At 40.1% G+C, this 15201-nt stretch overlaps 1 protein-coding gene across 2 annotated transcripts in view; it reads left to right on the top strand.

Annotated features, from left to right (window-relative positions):
- Nucleotides 1-15201, top strand: part of trim67 (tripartite motif containing 67) — a 59515-nt gene that overhangs the window by 12955 nt on the left and 31359 nt on the right. For both annotated transcript variants that reach the window (XM_076874060.1, XM_014409654.3), the window contains exon 2: nt 10890-10985. In XM_076874060.1, the coding sequence (XP_076730175.1) occupies nt 10890-10985 (96 nt within the window). The remainder of the gene's footprint in view (nt 1-10889; nt 10986-15201) is intronic.

Genomic DNA, 15201 nt, shown 5'->3' with positions numbered 1-15201 from the left:
TGTCAGAATTTTTTCTCATCTTTGCACTGTGTTTCTGTCCATATCTGTTCAGTGTAATTTTACATTTAAACATGTCAAGTCTGCCTGAGTTAACCTTGATGGATTCTTAACTTATAGAGCTCATTAAAATGAGCATGTAGATAAATCTGGTGGAAAACATTTTTCTTTTTGATGGAACTCAAAGCGTTGACATGTATTTATTTAGTTAATCTAAGATTATCAAAAAAAGCTAAAATGACTGCAGTTATAATATTCCCAGACAATATCTGGGAATATTATAAGATATTACTTGAGTGCAAAGCTTTAGGAGGATATAAGATGTTTAATCTAATCTGTAACTCTAAAACCTAGTCTGAAATAAACAGTTAACATCATGGGGACTGCGTGTTTATCCCTTTCGTGCGAGCTCAGTCTCAATAATATGACTATGTGAGAAGATTTCTGTCCCAACAATGTCACGAGGACAAAGTCCGCACACGAACCATGGCACAGTAACTTAGGGCTGTGCTGCAGGACTTGTACAATAAATGTAGGTTAATGCACACTTTACAACACATCCTCTCCTTTGGCCTTAACACAGCAGGCACTGTGTGTGTGTGTGTGTGTGTGTGTGTGTGTGTGTGTGTGTGTGTGTGTGTGTGTGTGTGTGTGTGTGTGTGCAAGCATGTGTGAGAGAAAAATCTATTTTTGGTATCAGAGCGAGTGCTGATGCCAGACTTCTAAGGAAAGTGGGGACATCCTATAGTAGAACAAGGAGCATTGTTACTATGGTTACAAGTGTATGTTCATTCATTAAGACATGCTATAAATTAGACAGAGATTTTATGCCCATAGAAGAGTCTTATCTGTGTACACCAGCATGCATACATCCATTTGCATGATTCTTCTGTAGCAGAGTGTTCACACACAAAACTGTACAGTACATCCCATGATGATCCTTAATAGAGTTATTATCCCCAACAAACCTAATTTCCACCCATTTTACAAAAATTACGCCCTCAGCAATCTACCTACCGTTTGCATTTATTAATATGGAATATGCCCTGATCAATAATTGATAACAGGGGCCGTTCTTTGCACTGCACCATTTTTTATTGGCTCTGTACTCTTTCCTCAGAAGCTAAGCCCATGAGGAAAACTCAGGGTGATAAAACAAAGCCAGCAGTACTGGCTGTAGCCACTGATCCCTGATGTGGTTCATCAGAGACCTCTGGGGAGGACTCCATTTCTCTTGGGAGTGTGGTGCTGTGGTTGGGTGGCAAACAGAGAGGTTTCATGATGGACTGAAAGCAGAAGTGGATAAAGAAAAGTGTGAAGTGGAAGATAACCTTGAGCCTTTCACTGACATATACATCATGTATTCTATGTTTAGAAAGAACAGGCAGACTCTGTGAAAAGGTTGTGAATATGTAATAGGAGCTGACTGACTGAGATGAATCAGGCTGTTCTAGACCACATTTACTGAACCTTGAATATTTATGTTTCGAACATAGATGATTAAAAGCCCTCATCTAGCAGTTTAAACAGTAGTTTCTGCTCTGCACAGAGCACATCTGCTGCGCTACGCTTGCTCAGCAGCTATTGCACATCTGTGACACATCTGTATAACAGCCCTCACTCAACCACTTTGGTCTAAATTACCGTAAATGCATTAGGTGCATAATTAACTTCTGTTGAACCACAGTGAACAGTGACTGGTGCATGAACATGTAAACATCGAGTGCAGTTATATGTTGTTTACTGTCTGTGCTGGCAGCAAACAACAGCTTTAGGCTTCCCTCGGTACAATAACATATTTAAATGACACTCAGCTGAAACTCATCTGACCATTTTGCAGTGTCAGATGTCAGTGTCAGAACTTGAGCATGAACACATCTAATATGTTCAGTTTTCCGTAAATGTTGAAAGCATTGTTAGTTTCAATAATACATTTTGTTTAATTTTTCAGCAGCACAAATACAATTCTTACATACCATAAGTAACTAAACAAACATAAAGCTGCTTACATCTTTAGTAATTGTCTTTCCTCACATTTAGATGTTTTTTTTGTCCAGGCTAAAGCTTACCGTGCCTTTGACATTTAGTGTTTGGCTCATGCTTGAAGTGTTGATGTATAGCAGCAGCTGTGTAGCTGTTTACTGTAGAGTATTAGCCTTTAAATGGCTGTGTAGTAGAGCAGGAGAGGATTGGGAGGCTGGGTGATAGTGGGTGAGAGTAAGAAGGGGAGAAAAGAGATTGGTTTTGACCTCCACCAGATGTGAGCTACTAATACTGCAACACAGCTGGGTGACGAGACTAAGGGAAGGGTAGATTTATTGTTCAGCTGTAGCAGAGGTCTTTACACCACCAAACTGTGTGTGAAGGGTTAATGGAAATTGCTTGGCAACGCAGTTATTCAAATTAAAATGTGGATTTGCAAATAAGAATTTTTTAGGCTGCCGTTTAATACTGTATTGGTTTATGTGGTAGCAACAGTAAATGAATGTAGTTGTAACTGCCGCTCATGTCTACATATATCTACATACATATTCAATATCTTTGTTGCCACCAATTGCACGTGTGTTGTACAGTTTCCTAAATGTTTTGCAAGCTTTAAATGGTAGATTGCATGTACCACTTGTGGACACTCTCGCTTTTATTGTTTTTACTGGTAGCATGCTGAAGCATGACGGACCCCAGTTGGAACCTGCACCTTACAAGACGCCTGCTGGTCAACGTCGCATGTACCCGATGATTGGAAAAAAGGCTTCCTCATCAAACTTCCAAAGAAAGGCGATTTGGATGACTGTAACAACTGGCAGGGCATCACGCTGCTGTCGGTACCTGGGAAAGTGCTTTGCCTCGTTCTTTTGAATCGGCTACAACGTGCAGTGGATGAACGATTGCGAGAAGAGCAGGTTGGCTTTCAGAGTGGCCGGTCGTGTGTCGAGCAAATCTTCACCCTCCGCATGATCGTTGAACAAACATTGGAATACCAAAGGAAGATTTCTATTAATTTCATTGACTTCAAGAAGGCTTTTGACAGCGTCCACCGGCCGACTCTATGGGCTATCCTACGCCACTATGGAGTCCCTCAGCAGTTTGCAGATGCCTTTCGTGGTCTCCAACTCCCGCTGCTGCGTCCGGATGGATGACGGCTGCATGGATTTCTTTGAGATCAATACTGGCGTCTGACAGGGATGCGTGCTATCCCCTTTCCTCTTCCTGTTGGTAACTGACTTCATTATGTGACAATCAGTTGACCAAGCTGGCATTGGTGTCCGCTGGCACGAAGCGCGTAATCTCACCGACTTGATCTTCGTGGATGACATTGCCCTGCTGGGCTCGACTCAGGAAGACCTCAAAGAGTTGAGCCCTGCAGAGGGAGGCGACGAAAGTCGGATTAAGAATCAGCGACCAAGGTACTCCGAGTTGGCTACGCATGTGTCCGCATTCCTGTCATGATCAACCAACAACATGCTGAAGAGGTGGAGAATTTCATATATCTTGGCAGCATCATCTCAATGACTTGATCTGTGACTGAGATGTCGACGTCAGAGTAGGGAAGGCGGCCGGTGTCGTCCGATGTCTCCAAACAATTTGGAACTCGATCTCCCTGAATATTAGGGTCAAGATCAAACTATTGAACTCTATCGTCATTCCAACTGCACTATACGCTAGTGAAGCCTGCCGTTCAACAAATGCAATTACTCAACACCTGAACATGCTTCAACAACGCGGCCTGTAGCGAATCCTTAGAATTTCCTCCCGGGACCGAATAATGAACAAAGAGGTCTTACGAAGAGCAGGCACCCGCCCTTTAGCCAATGTTGTTGCAGAAAGTAGCTTCCACTTTGCGGGCCATATTTTACGTCTACCCCCTTATCGCCCGGCCAAGATCGCCATTACATGGCTCCCATGCACTGGCAAGCGAAAGCAAGGCCAACCAAAGATTACATGGCGTTGAACGTTTATGAAGGATCTGAGAACCGTCGACATTGCCTGGGACGAAGCTCAAGCAGTTGCCACTGACTGACATTGCTGGAGATCTGCCCGATGTGCCGCTTGGTGTAGGAGGAACTAAGTGCTAAGTAAGTACTGGTAGCATTTGGATGAGGGGGTGGAGTTAGAGGAGCTCTGTTGCAAACAGACAGCTTTCGTGAACAGCTGTTAATGTGTCTCAATGTGCAGGAATGCATATGCTTTAAGATAGTTGTATTTAAAAATACAAAATAACGCAGACAGAGTCAAAAGGTACAGTTAGAGACTCAAATAAGTGCAGGTGATGCTGAACAGCAGCTGCACTCACCAACTGTCACTCAAAGTGGCCATGTTACTATGCTAATATATAAAAAGTGTTTCCAGTGTTTTTAAAGGTGGAAATTAGCATCAGAGCAAAACTGCTTTGTGTAGAAGGCTGTAAAGATGTTTATTTCTGCTAACATGGTAGTCTACAGGGATTCACTTGCTTTTTGGCCCCAAATGGCCACTAGAGGTTTTTTGTCACGTCCTATTTAAACTCATTTTTTAGCAAACATTAACAGTTCCTTCCAACAGTATGTTAGAGGAATGCGAAACAGATTAGTGCTCAAAAGAGGATTGTGAAATAAAAGAAACCAACATTTCTTACTAACTGATAGGCGTAGAAAAGTGTTCTATACGTCATGTGTCGAGGTATTTCCTTTTGGACTGTTTGTTCACACACACAAAAAAGGGCACAACTGGAGCCTGAAGGGAAACAAAATAAAGAGAACTGAGTGTGACAGGAAAATAGCTCCACAGTGAGAAGGGAAAACAAAAAAAGGCAGTTGAGAAGAAAATGGGTAGATCAAGTGTGGTGGTGTGGAAAATCCAGAAGAGAAGAAATGCACTACTGATGGACTTCAAAATAAACGGGTCACAGGAACAGAGAAAGCAACTTCAGCTGATGACAGAAAATACAAAACAAGAGTCAGTGGCGTCAAAATAAAAGCGACAAAATCCACGGCTGGTAGAAGTCTTTGGCAGTAAGATGCAGTCTTCTCACGAGTGGCAGTGGCAGAAACATCAAAACTCACTCTGCTGTTAAAGTGCTTCTCCTTCCACTCGTCACAGCTTGTAGTTGATTGAAAGACCAATTAATGTGGAACAGCAGTTTTTAGCTTGGTGCAGCCATGCAATGAAAGAAAGGTTGGCTTACCTTGTTAAAGGTAATCTTGTTGATGAGAAACCTACATCCCTCTAAAGTCTTCTGCTACCCCTGTGCTTGCTTTAATCCAACTGAAAGTCCGGTGCTCTAAACTGAATTTTACTCTCATAAAAGTGCAATAATGTGGGTGGTTTGTGTGTCAGACAAATATAAAACTACAGAAAAATATTTTTACTCATCCATGTGGTGTAAATGAGTGACACCCAGCACAGAGCAGTGTGTGTGAGCTGTGACGTTCAGAGTGGAGGCGGCTGCTTCTTCTGTAATATATCAGGAACTGGCTCTTGGTTGCAGACAATCTCACCCCGCAGTCTGCCTCCTCCGCTTCACATGGTATCTGTGCAACTTTTTCCTTTCTTTATGCAAGGGATCTCCAAAGACCAGGGCAGTGCATTGACCAGTCCCGATGTTTAATTCAAGATGCAGTGATGCTGTGTTTCTACATGAAAAGAGAAAGCCGGAGACCTCTTTCACTAAATTTTGAGCATAAGATAGCAAAGCTTTTAGTGAAGAGGATGCGATTTGATTTGTCAGCATGAATTCAGCTGCAGCATGCATAAATGTGTGGTGTTGATCCACTCAAGGATATACTTTTTATGGGCATGAAAACTGTCTAAAGTTTAAAAATGTGGCCCAATGTTAGAACCTCTACTGAAGGATTTATGATCATGTGGAAGTGAAAACAGAAATTGAGGAGGATATAAAGGCTTATAAATGCAAATGAGAAGAAATAAAATGGGAGGTGGGGAAATAAAAGGGGAGGTTCAGGCCCTCCTCTCTCTCTGCTCAATGTCCCATGGGTGTCATTTTGCCAAGGTCGTCCCCGTAATCAAGCATTCCCCCGGCTGACAGCCAAATGCCTAAGAGCTGCCTATTGTTCTCCTGTGTATTCTCTCAACACTGCAGTCTCTATAGCATTAACAAAATTTAAAAGCATTAAAGAAACAAGCACCACAAACATAATGTCTAATTCAATTCTGGGATTTTTATTTTATTTTGCATTGGTAGAGATTCAACCAAAGAATGAGGATAAAAACAATCAACACCAGTCTTGTAAACCAGCTTGTGATTATCTCTGTATGTATCTTTACATTCAAGCCCCTGGGGCAAACTGACCTGACTTAACTTCACCAGAGTTTGGATAAATGAAAAACTCTCAAACTTCTTCTGCATTTATCGGCTGTCTCTGCACGTCTGCTCGTGAAACTTTCACCCGAGGTCTTTGCAGCTGTGACCAAAGTGTAGATGAGTTTCACTTAGAAAAATCGATCTGGTCACATCTGATAGAAGAAATCTTTGCAGACAGAATAAATCATGCAGTTTCACTTAAAGTTTTAACCGTTAATCACCTGTACAAGTTTGGTCAAAAGTTACTGTATTTTATAGTATTATCTGTCAAGTTTTTATACCCCTGGATCTGTGTGATTTCAAAGACAGAGAATTTGGTTATATTTCCAAATATGTTGGTGAGCCATTCAAAAGAGATTTCTCTTTAAGGCTGAGCTGCACCGAGGGACTGCACCCACGTCCAGCTTGGATCTGTGAGTCATGCAAAGCTACTATACGCCAGGTATAGCTGGATACGAGGAGAACAAGCCTGTGATACTTGATTTATATAAACATATGTTTGCATGTGAATACTTTGCAAAAGCAAAGTACAAGATTGTCCAGTCACATTTGAGCAGACAGGAAAAGAGGACGTGCTGAAATGCAGTCTCAGAACTAATGGGTATTGCTTTCAAAATTATACATATATATATATAAATATATCTACATTTGTAAACAAAGCCTGGCAGCTGAAACGGGAAGTCTTGACCCAGATATCTTGTTTACACAGAAAAACTTGGCTCATGTGTCCCCACATTGGTTGTAGTGGAGCATATCTACACTCACAGATCCAGGTTGGATTTTTTCCCCTGTAACATTCAAATATTTTTCCAGTTTTCCACACGTTCTGCAGTTACCGGCTGCTTCTTAAGCAGTTCTTCTCCATTTAACATGCCTCTTCCCCTGCATCCTGAGCTGAAACCTCTCTGTAAACCAACACAGCTGCACCCCCATGAATGTCACTGGTTTCTCTGAATGTCACGGACCAAATGAATGGTCCTGCATTGCTCCTATAATAAGATAATGAGATAATAGCACTTGTCTCTGAGAGCAGAGCTGAGGGGTGCTGACAGCGAGAAAAAGAAAAATGACATTTCCATTTGGAGGACTCATAAAGGATGAAAAAGGTCAAGAGGAGGAGAACAAAAGAAACAACAGAGGGAAGAAATTGGATTTCTGGATGTAGAGTCCTTCTCTGAAGGTGTGTTGATCCTTGCTGAGATAAAATCTAATCCTCATCTCTCATTTTTCATTTCCAAAATGAGTTTCTATATTTCTTTTTTGTTCCAAATCTCTTCCCTGAGTCACTAAGTCCTTTTCCTGCAGGGCAAACTTGTCACATTCCAACTCTGAGACTCCAGTTTTACTGGAGTCTACTGTTGGTTGATGCATCATGACTGTAGCCAAATTTAGACCAGTGCACTGTGATGACAGAATATTCAGCCTCGATGGGAAGAGGCGCCTCATAAATATCAGGAAATTGGTTTGTTGGTCTAAGAAAAACACTTGTGTCCAGCTGAATTCCTGATAATTTAATAAAACAATAGCTTAGTTAAGTTTAGCAGTTACAAAATTTCTATGTGATATGTTAAACAATAGAAAAAGAAAATTTGTCATTATAAGAGCAAAGAGCAACAACAGAGAGTTGAGAATATAGACAAACAAAACATAGCAGACAGATTCACTACAATATGTGCTTGTTTACTGTAAAGGAAAAAAACTACTAAACAAAGTATATATGACCTGAAATCTAATGAAGGAATAAAGAAGTAAAGGTGGCTTCACTGTTTCACATATTTCCAATGTCCGCATAACACATCGAATATCTGACTGATGCTTTGAGAAGTCAATATGACTGGAAGAGCTCAGTGTAAATGAGCTTCACTTACAATTTACACCCAGGGTTTGTCTGTCGAGGTCTTTTGATAGAGGCCTCAAGCAAGTACTTCTTTTTTCATGAATGAATGCAACAATATGAATTCATTTCTACAGGAACAGTTTTCCATTATCATCACATGTAAAGGCCTTCTCTCCTAAAATGTCATTTATTCATTATTCATTAGATCTCTCTGACCTTTGACCACCAATGTATTAATTGTGTTCTTTATTTAGATCTGCTGAAATCTGAACATTTTTCCTATTTGAATTTCTTGAGTTTACATATCTGCATATCACAACTAGTCTGGAATACAGATCCTAGTTGAGTAATCACATTAGAAACCCAAAAGCAGCACAGAAACATCTTGCATCCAGTAACTAAAATGGTCATATGTTGACAGATTACGTATTTTCCGAGTCTGTCCTTTGTGCATGCAGTTTTTTCTGATTCATAGTTGGATTTTTTTTGTGACAGCACTCTGCAGAGACCGTAGTGGCGATCGAGGGAAAAGGAAGGATGTCAGGGCTGATGCTGATGGGTTGAGAAAACTGGATTTTAGAATGTTCTTCATTTTATGTTTGAGACAGTTTCCGTTTCAAACATAAAAAACTTTGTTTATAGGGGAGGAAAGAAATAATACGCTGATGGATTGATGGATGGCTGGGAGGAGGTGTAAATTTTTATCTTAAAAACAACCTAGTCAACCTGTTTTGTGTGTGTTATATGTGTAGTTGTATATAATCAAGAGTCTCTGTTTCTATTTGATTCATTCCGTCCCGCAGTCTGCTTGTTTTTGATTGATTACTATTGATATATTCAAGTCATTTTAAAGACAAAGGAAAATGCTCCTTTTGGTCTGAGCATCCTCAGCATTTTGGGCAGTTTTAAAAGACAAACCTGTGTTTGCAGCTAGAACAATGATTTCTTTATTTATTTTAACTTGTGGCAGTTGTCTGTTTCTGTTTCTGTCTCAGTTCTTTGTTGTTTTTCATGCTGCATTTTTGGCCACATCTTTTCTGGAATACTAACAGAGAAATCTGTGCCCGGCCTGGTACCGTTCCTTCTTTGTGTCTTTCTTCCTTACTGACAAAGCAGGGCGGGATACATTCCAGCTCCACATAATTGTTTTAACCCACTAATTTTGGGGGTAAGAAAATGAAATGATGAATAAAAAGATATCCACATGTACGGAAAATGGCCGTATCAGCAGAATGTTGACCTGATCAGAAGTGCTGAAGTCAAAGTGAATGAAGAACCAGATGGGACGAATAAGAGGAGGGGATGTGCCAGGACAGCACTCATATGGCACATCCGTCATCCCCTTGTTAGCATCTTGGCATGCAAACACACACACACACACATCTACAAACACGCACACACAAGCATTTAGGCCAGACAGCTTGCTGGGCCAGATGGCCTCTTGGTGAGGAGCAACGAGGAGCTTCACAAGAGCATTGGGATGATTTGTGAACCATAACCTCCACACGTCCCTCCTCCTGACTCCAAGCAGCACGCACACAGCAGAGGGGTGGACGGTGAAAAAGAATTGTATAATTTTACATTACCCATACTCCTACATGATCATTGATTGTGAGATCATGTGGAACTACTGCATAAATTAACCTAAACATGTTTTTATTGATGTGAGAAAATCTGAGTGTAGGCATCCAACACTGTAGTCTTACACGTGAACAGTCAGTAAATAAAAACATCCAAAAAGAGAAATCAGTGGTTGGGTTCAAGGAAGGAAGGAAGCCAAAGAGTTTACACAAGTCATATAAATTGAAAGCTGCTGGTTCACCGTATAAACTTAACCGTAGCACTTAAATAATATAGTAATGATGATTGTAAAGACTTTTCTGTCATATCTGCAGCTGTACTTGAGCTAATCGATTTATTTAAACGCAGGCGAATTTTCAGTTAAGCAGTTTCTTTGCATGTAATCAGCATACATCATGAGTTAGCAAATACAGCTGTCATTTATGTGTGTGTGTGTGTGTGTGTGTGTGTGTGTGTGTGTGTGTGTGTGTGTGTGTGTGTGTGTGTGTGTGTGTCCATTCATGAGTCTACCATCCAGAAAAGGAGTAAGCAGGTGGGTCACGTGGCTGCAGCCACAGCAGAGAAGATTCATCACAGCTTGGTGTGTGTGTGTGTGTGTGTGTGTGTGTTTAACAGTGTGTATTTCCTTTGTCCTGCTTTTTCTTAATTACAAACAACTGATACACATACAAATACTGAACTGGTTCCTGAGTGGTTCCTGGTATATTCCTCAGATTGTATAAACATTTTCTGTTTTTTTATTTTATTATTTTCCTGTTTTTTTTTTTTTCAGCTAATATCCTGATGTGGCAGTTAAACAGCTGGACTGGGTTAAGCAGTCATAGTATCATTAAATAAAAGATGCACTCTTGGAATCCCAAAAAATGAAATTGAGAGCATTTTATAAGTTTCTAAAAATGTGAGAATCATCAGAGAAAATATCTGAAAGTGTATTTTTATTTGTTCCAGTTGAGTTTTTATTTTTAAAACCCTAAGCTAGCCGTAAGCTAAATAATCATGAATCTGAGTGTTCAGTTGATCCATCGACTGATAGATGAATCTGAATTTGAAATTTTTGGTTAAAATCGTAAGGAGAGAGGTACAGCAGTGAATGTCTATATCCATCAGTAAAAAGGTCACATTTCTTTTGAGGCATCTTAATCGTTCTATATCTTCCTTCTCTGTTTGTCTCTGCAGTGTCAGATTTCCCAGGCGCTGAATGGCGTCTCTGACAAAGCTAAAGATGCCAAGGAGTTCCTGGTTCAACTCAAAAACATGCTCCAGCAGATACAGGTAACAACACACCTTTACATTTAATTTTACATAAGATATGCTGTTAGTAATCCAGTCTGTAAATTTAGGTACAAGTATAGATCAAAGGTTTGTCACGATGGCTTAATAGCATGATAGTCACATCAGTGATGGGCAGTTTTCTTCACAAAAAGATACAAAAACCTATCAGCTTTCTTCTAGTATCAACTTCCTAGTACAATGCTGAATGTTTTTTTCATTCAGTAACCGACCATAAGTACTCACAGTGACCAAGTGATTGCCCAGAGGTTGAGAGAAGAAACTTCTTCGAGCTTTGAACAGTAACTCAAATTACTTGTTACAACCAAACTATGCAAAAAGGGATCTCTGAATGCACAACATATGAATCTATACTACCCTGTATCAATGGTTTGTGTTGCTGCTGGTGATCTAATGGTGTGGGAAATATTTTTGCAGCATACTTTGGACCCCTAATTACCCCTTTAAACACCATAGCTTACCCTGAATATTGTTATTGAGCATGCAAGTACCCTTCTGATGGCTGCTTCCAGCAGAATAACGTGGCATGCCACAAAGCTCACATCATCTCAACCCGTCTTTTGATAAACTGATGCACACCGACCGATCGGTTGCCATGCATTGCCAATCCATCTACATTTGTCAGTTATTGCAAATCTTTACCAGTGCTTTGTAATCAAAAGTTTCCACACTCAAACTCTGGGCAACTAGATGACCAAGTGATTACCCAGAGGATGAGCGAATGAGAGCAATGGCCACTGCAACTACTTGCACTCATTTGCTGAATGTGAAAAGAATCAATGCAATCACTGGGAAACCACCGATTTTTCTTAGTTGCAAAGAGTTTGCCAGCTTTCTTTTACTCTAGTATGACTGGGCCATAACATTAGCAACTGTATCCCACAATGCAATGCAACGGCAAAACAAAAAGGAAGGATCTGTTCACATCTAAATATCAGTGGTAGGCAAATTTTTATTTTTGGGGGGTTACAAAAACAAGACCATTTGAGAAATAGGAATAAATCAATGTTTTGTTTTGTTTTTTCAAGTTTTGTATGGAAGTAAGAACAGAAAAATCTCAGAACTGTCAGCTATTACCCTTCCTCTGAGGAATGAAACTTTTTCCAGCAGAAAAATAAGATATTCTGTTTCTCCAAGAACGTTATGTTTGGCAGGTGATGTTTTGTGGCCAATGAAGGACTGATCTGTGTCATGAGCAAATGCATAAATAGGGTAAAGTAGTGCTGCAACAGCTGCATGTGTGTGATTAGGCATACACAATGTCTGACTTTGGCACTGGAAACATCTGGGTATTAGCTCATTTTGTTGTGTTTGCATAAAATGAATCTCTGAGAGATTTAACGACTCCATAAAGATAGCCTGGATGAATTTAAGAATAGAATAGCTTGTTAGTGCAGAATTTGGGGATTTCATCATAAGTGGCAAATAATGTCATAAAAAAACAAACAAAAAAAAAAAACTCAGGATAATAAATCTCTGCAAGCAAACTGAACAAAGACTTTGACTAGAAATGGGAGACACAAAATTGGACCTTAAGGAAGTAGGAATTATTTACTAGTAAGTTAGTAAGACTTATCTTTATTAGCAAGTCAGCACTACAGAGTATGTTGGATGGGTGGATGTCTGTGGAGAGCAAAAGAAACCGAAATGCATGCTAGTGCAGTTTCATGCAGAGGGTATCCTCCCCTGAGAGTGTCAGAGAGTGGCTGTCAGGAACGAAGGAGCTTTTGTAGCTGAGCGCAGCAGGTTCGGGTGCATCTCGTGCAGCTCATCGCCCTCTGATCAGGACTCGCGTGACAAAGCACAGCAGAGATCTCTGGATGGTGAAGGGGTCGTCACAACAAATGACTAGATTAAAAAGCATGTGCTGGACTTGTTAAGCCACCATTAATGATGAAATAGACACTCACTGACCACTTTGTTAGACATACCTGATGAACTGCTCATTAATGCAAATATATAGCTAGCTAATCACATGACAAGAACTCATCTTAAACTGATGAGGTTGAAACTGAGCATCAGAATGAGGAAGACTGGGGATGTAAGTGACTCTGAAGTGGCTTCAGGGTGCTTGTGCTTACGTAATGATGTAGAGGATATTTTCATGGATACTTTGAGCCCCTTAGTGCCTTAGTTTAAAGCTACCTTCTAAATGCACCTCATTTTGAATTATTTTTAGTTTCTGAGTGCAGTGATAGATTATGTATTTAGTTATTCAGGAAATTTACTGAAATCTGCTGTTTCTAGAGGTAAACATGTTCAAACTGCCTATTAAAAAGCTATTTCAGGGCTTCCATGCTTTGTTTAGATGTTTCTCCATAAGCATGATGAGACAGAAGTCTGGCTGTATCAGACTGCACCACAACTGATATCCACGTCTGCTCATTTCTGCACATGTAGATATTGTTTGCAAAATTTACTCTACATTACTACTGTTGTTTTAAGACTGCATTGATCATGCTTTGGGGAACTCCCTGGTAATGTACAGTAAGCTCACAGAGCAACATTTGGACTCGACACTCAGCAGCACAGAAGCAAATCCATAGAATCAATAAACTAAAAACAAAACATACCATCCAAATACGTGCATTTGTGTGAGCATTCCCTCTAGACAGCATTACCGTGCAGCTGATCTCTCCAGCAGCGTCTACCAGTCATGCACACAAAGCACACACATGTTTTTACACACTGTCTGCACTGATATATCCTACAGCACCACGAGTGGGCATTAAGAGTCTTATTACAAAATGAAGAGGATTAAGCTTTAAAAAGAAGCAGTCTTATCTTTACTCTGCTCTGTCTGAGACAAGGAAAAAAAGAGCTAGGTGGGCAAAGAGAAAGTAGAATGTAGGATTGAGGAGAAATATCTCCAGTGCTCCTCGGGCTCTAAACAGTGACTGAGCAGAGGAACCTTGACTGGAAATCACTACTGAACCCTTATCTCATTATCAAGTGGGCTTTGTAGGGAGATAAAACTCCCCTCTGGATCATTACCTCATTTATAACCTGTTTTTATATCTACTGGAAGGAAAAACTAAATGACACAGGATCTTAATTATCAACATCTTAAATGCTACAAAACATCTCAAATTATATGCTGACAAGTTTCCAGTCTGTTGGAAATGAATGGCCAAAAGCAACAAGAACAACACTCAACATATCCAAGTTTAATATTTTGAAATTCATTTATCTGTATTGTGTTATTGTGAGTTTCTCCTCTGGGCTTTTTTCGGTTTTAATTTAACAGTTTTTTTCTCTGGTGTCTTCATTTTTGACTTCCTGTTTTTCTGACTGCCTTGACTGTTTTCGCACGTGTCTTCATCCTCTCCCTGTTTTTAAATAGTCTCAGTCTTATCTTCGTCACGTTGTAATGTTTCTTATCCTCTGTGTGCTGCAAGTTTCCCTCCTTTGCGTTTAACCTCTGGCGTCTAGTGTTCACCTAATTTGATTTCTTTGGAGTTATAGCTGAGTAATTATGAATTTGGGTCCTAAATTACAGTTGTACACATGTTTGATTTTCCAATTAGCAGTGTTTGAATGATGTTGACATGCAACTGTTTTAACTGTTACACAAATAGGGATTTACATAATAAGTTCAAAACAGCCACCAGCCTATGTGTGCTGTATTCACAATGCTTTTGATTTAGTCCCTGCTGTATTTGCAGATTTTCTCGTGCTCACCCTGCCTTCTGTGTCCTTCTGATATGAAGATAAACTAACGCTAACCTAACACAACCATCATGCACTGAGCATTTCCTCTCCTCTCCCACCCTTTTGCAATTTGATCATCTGAAGAACGTTTTTGAATTTTAAGCGTAATGCAATGAAGCCTTTTCAGCTGCAGATGTCTGCTTATACTCTATCATTGCATTCTGTTTGCTGGCCCAAAGACAAAGCTGCTAACTGTCAGGGAATATTAGTAAATCGAAACACAAAACCACAATTTCATGTGTTGCATCTTGAGGGAAAAATGGTGGCGAGTATGGTTGTGCAAATGGATGGTAAATACGATGAAAGGCTTGCTTTTGTGTGCGGTGTATTGAAATAATTAACGCTGTATTTATTTGTGGTTTTGCAGCTGAAGCAAAAATAGAACATAATGTGGTGGGCTAAATGAATGGGTAACAAACAGTGTGCTGCTAATTGAAGAAAAACAAGCCAAGTGATCTATTTTCGTCTCAGTGCTTTGCTTTTGTGA

This window comes from Maylandia zebra, linkage group LG15 (assembly GCF_041146795.1).
Source record: "Maylandia zebra isolate NMK-2024a linkage group LG15, Mzebra_GT3a, whole genome shotgun sequence".
NCBI classification, from domain to species: domain Eukaryota; kingdom Metazoa; phylum Chordata; class Actinopteri; order Cichliformes; family Cichlidae; genus Maylandia; species Maylandia zebra.
This window is presented reverse-complemented; position numbering and strand designations above follow the sequence as displayed.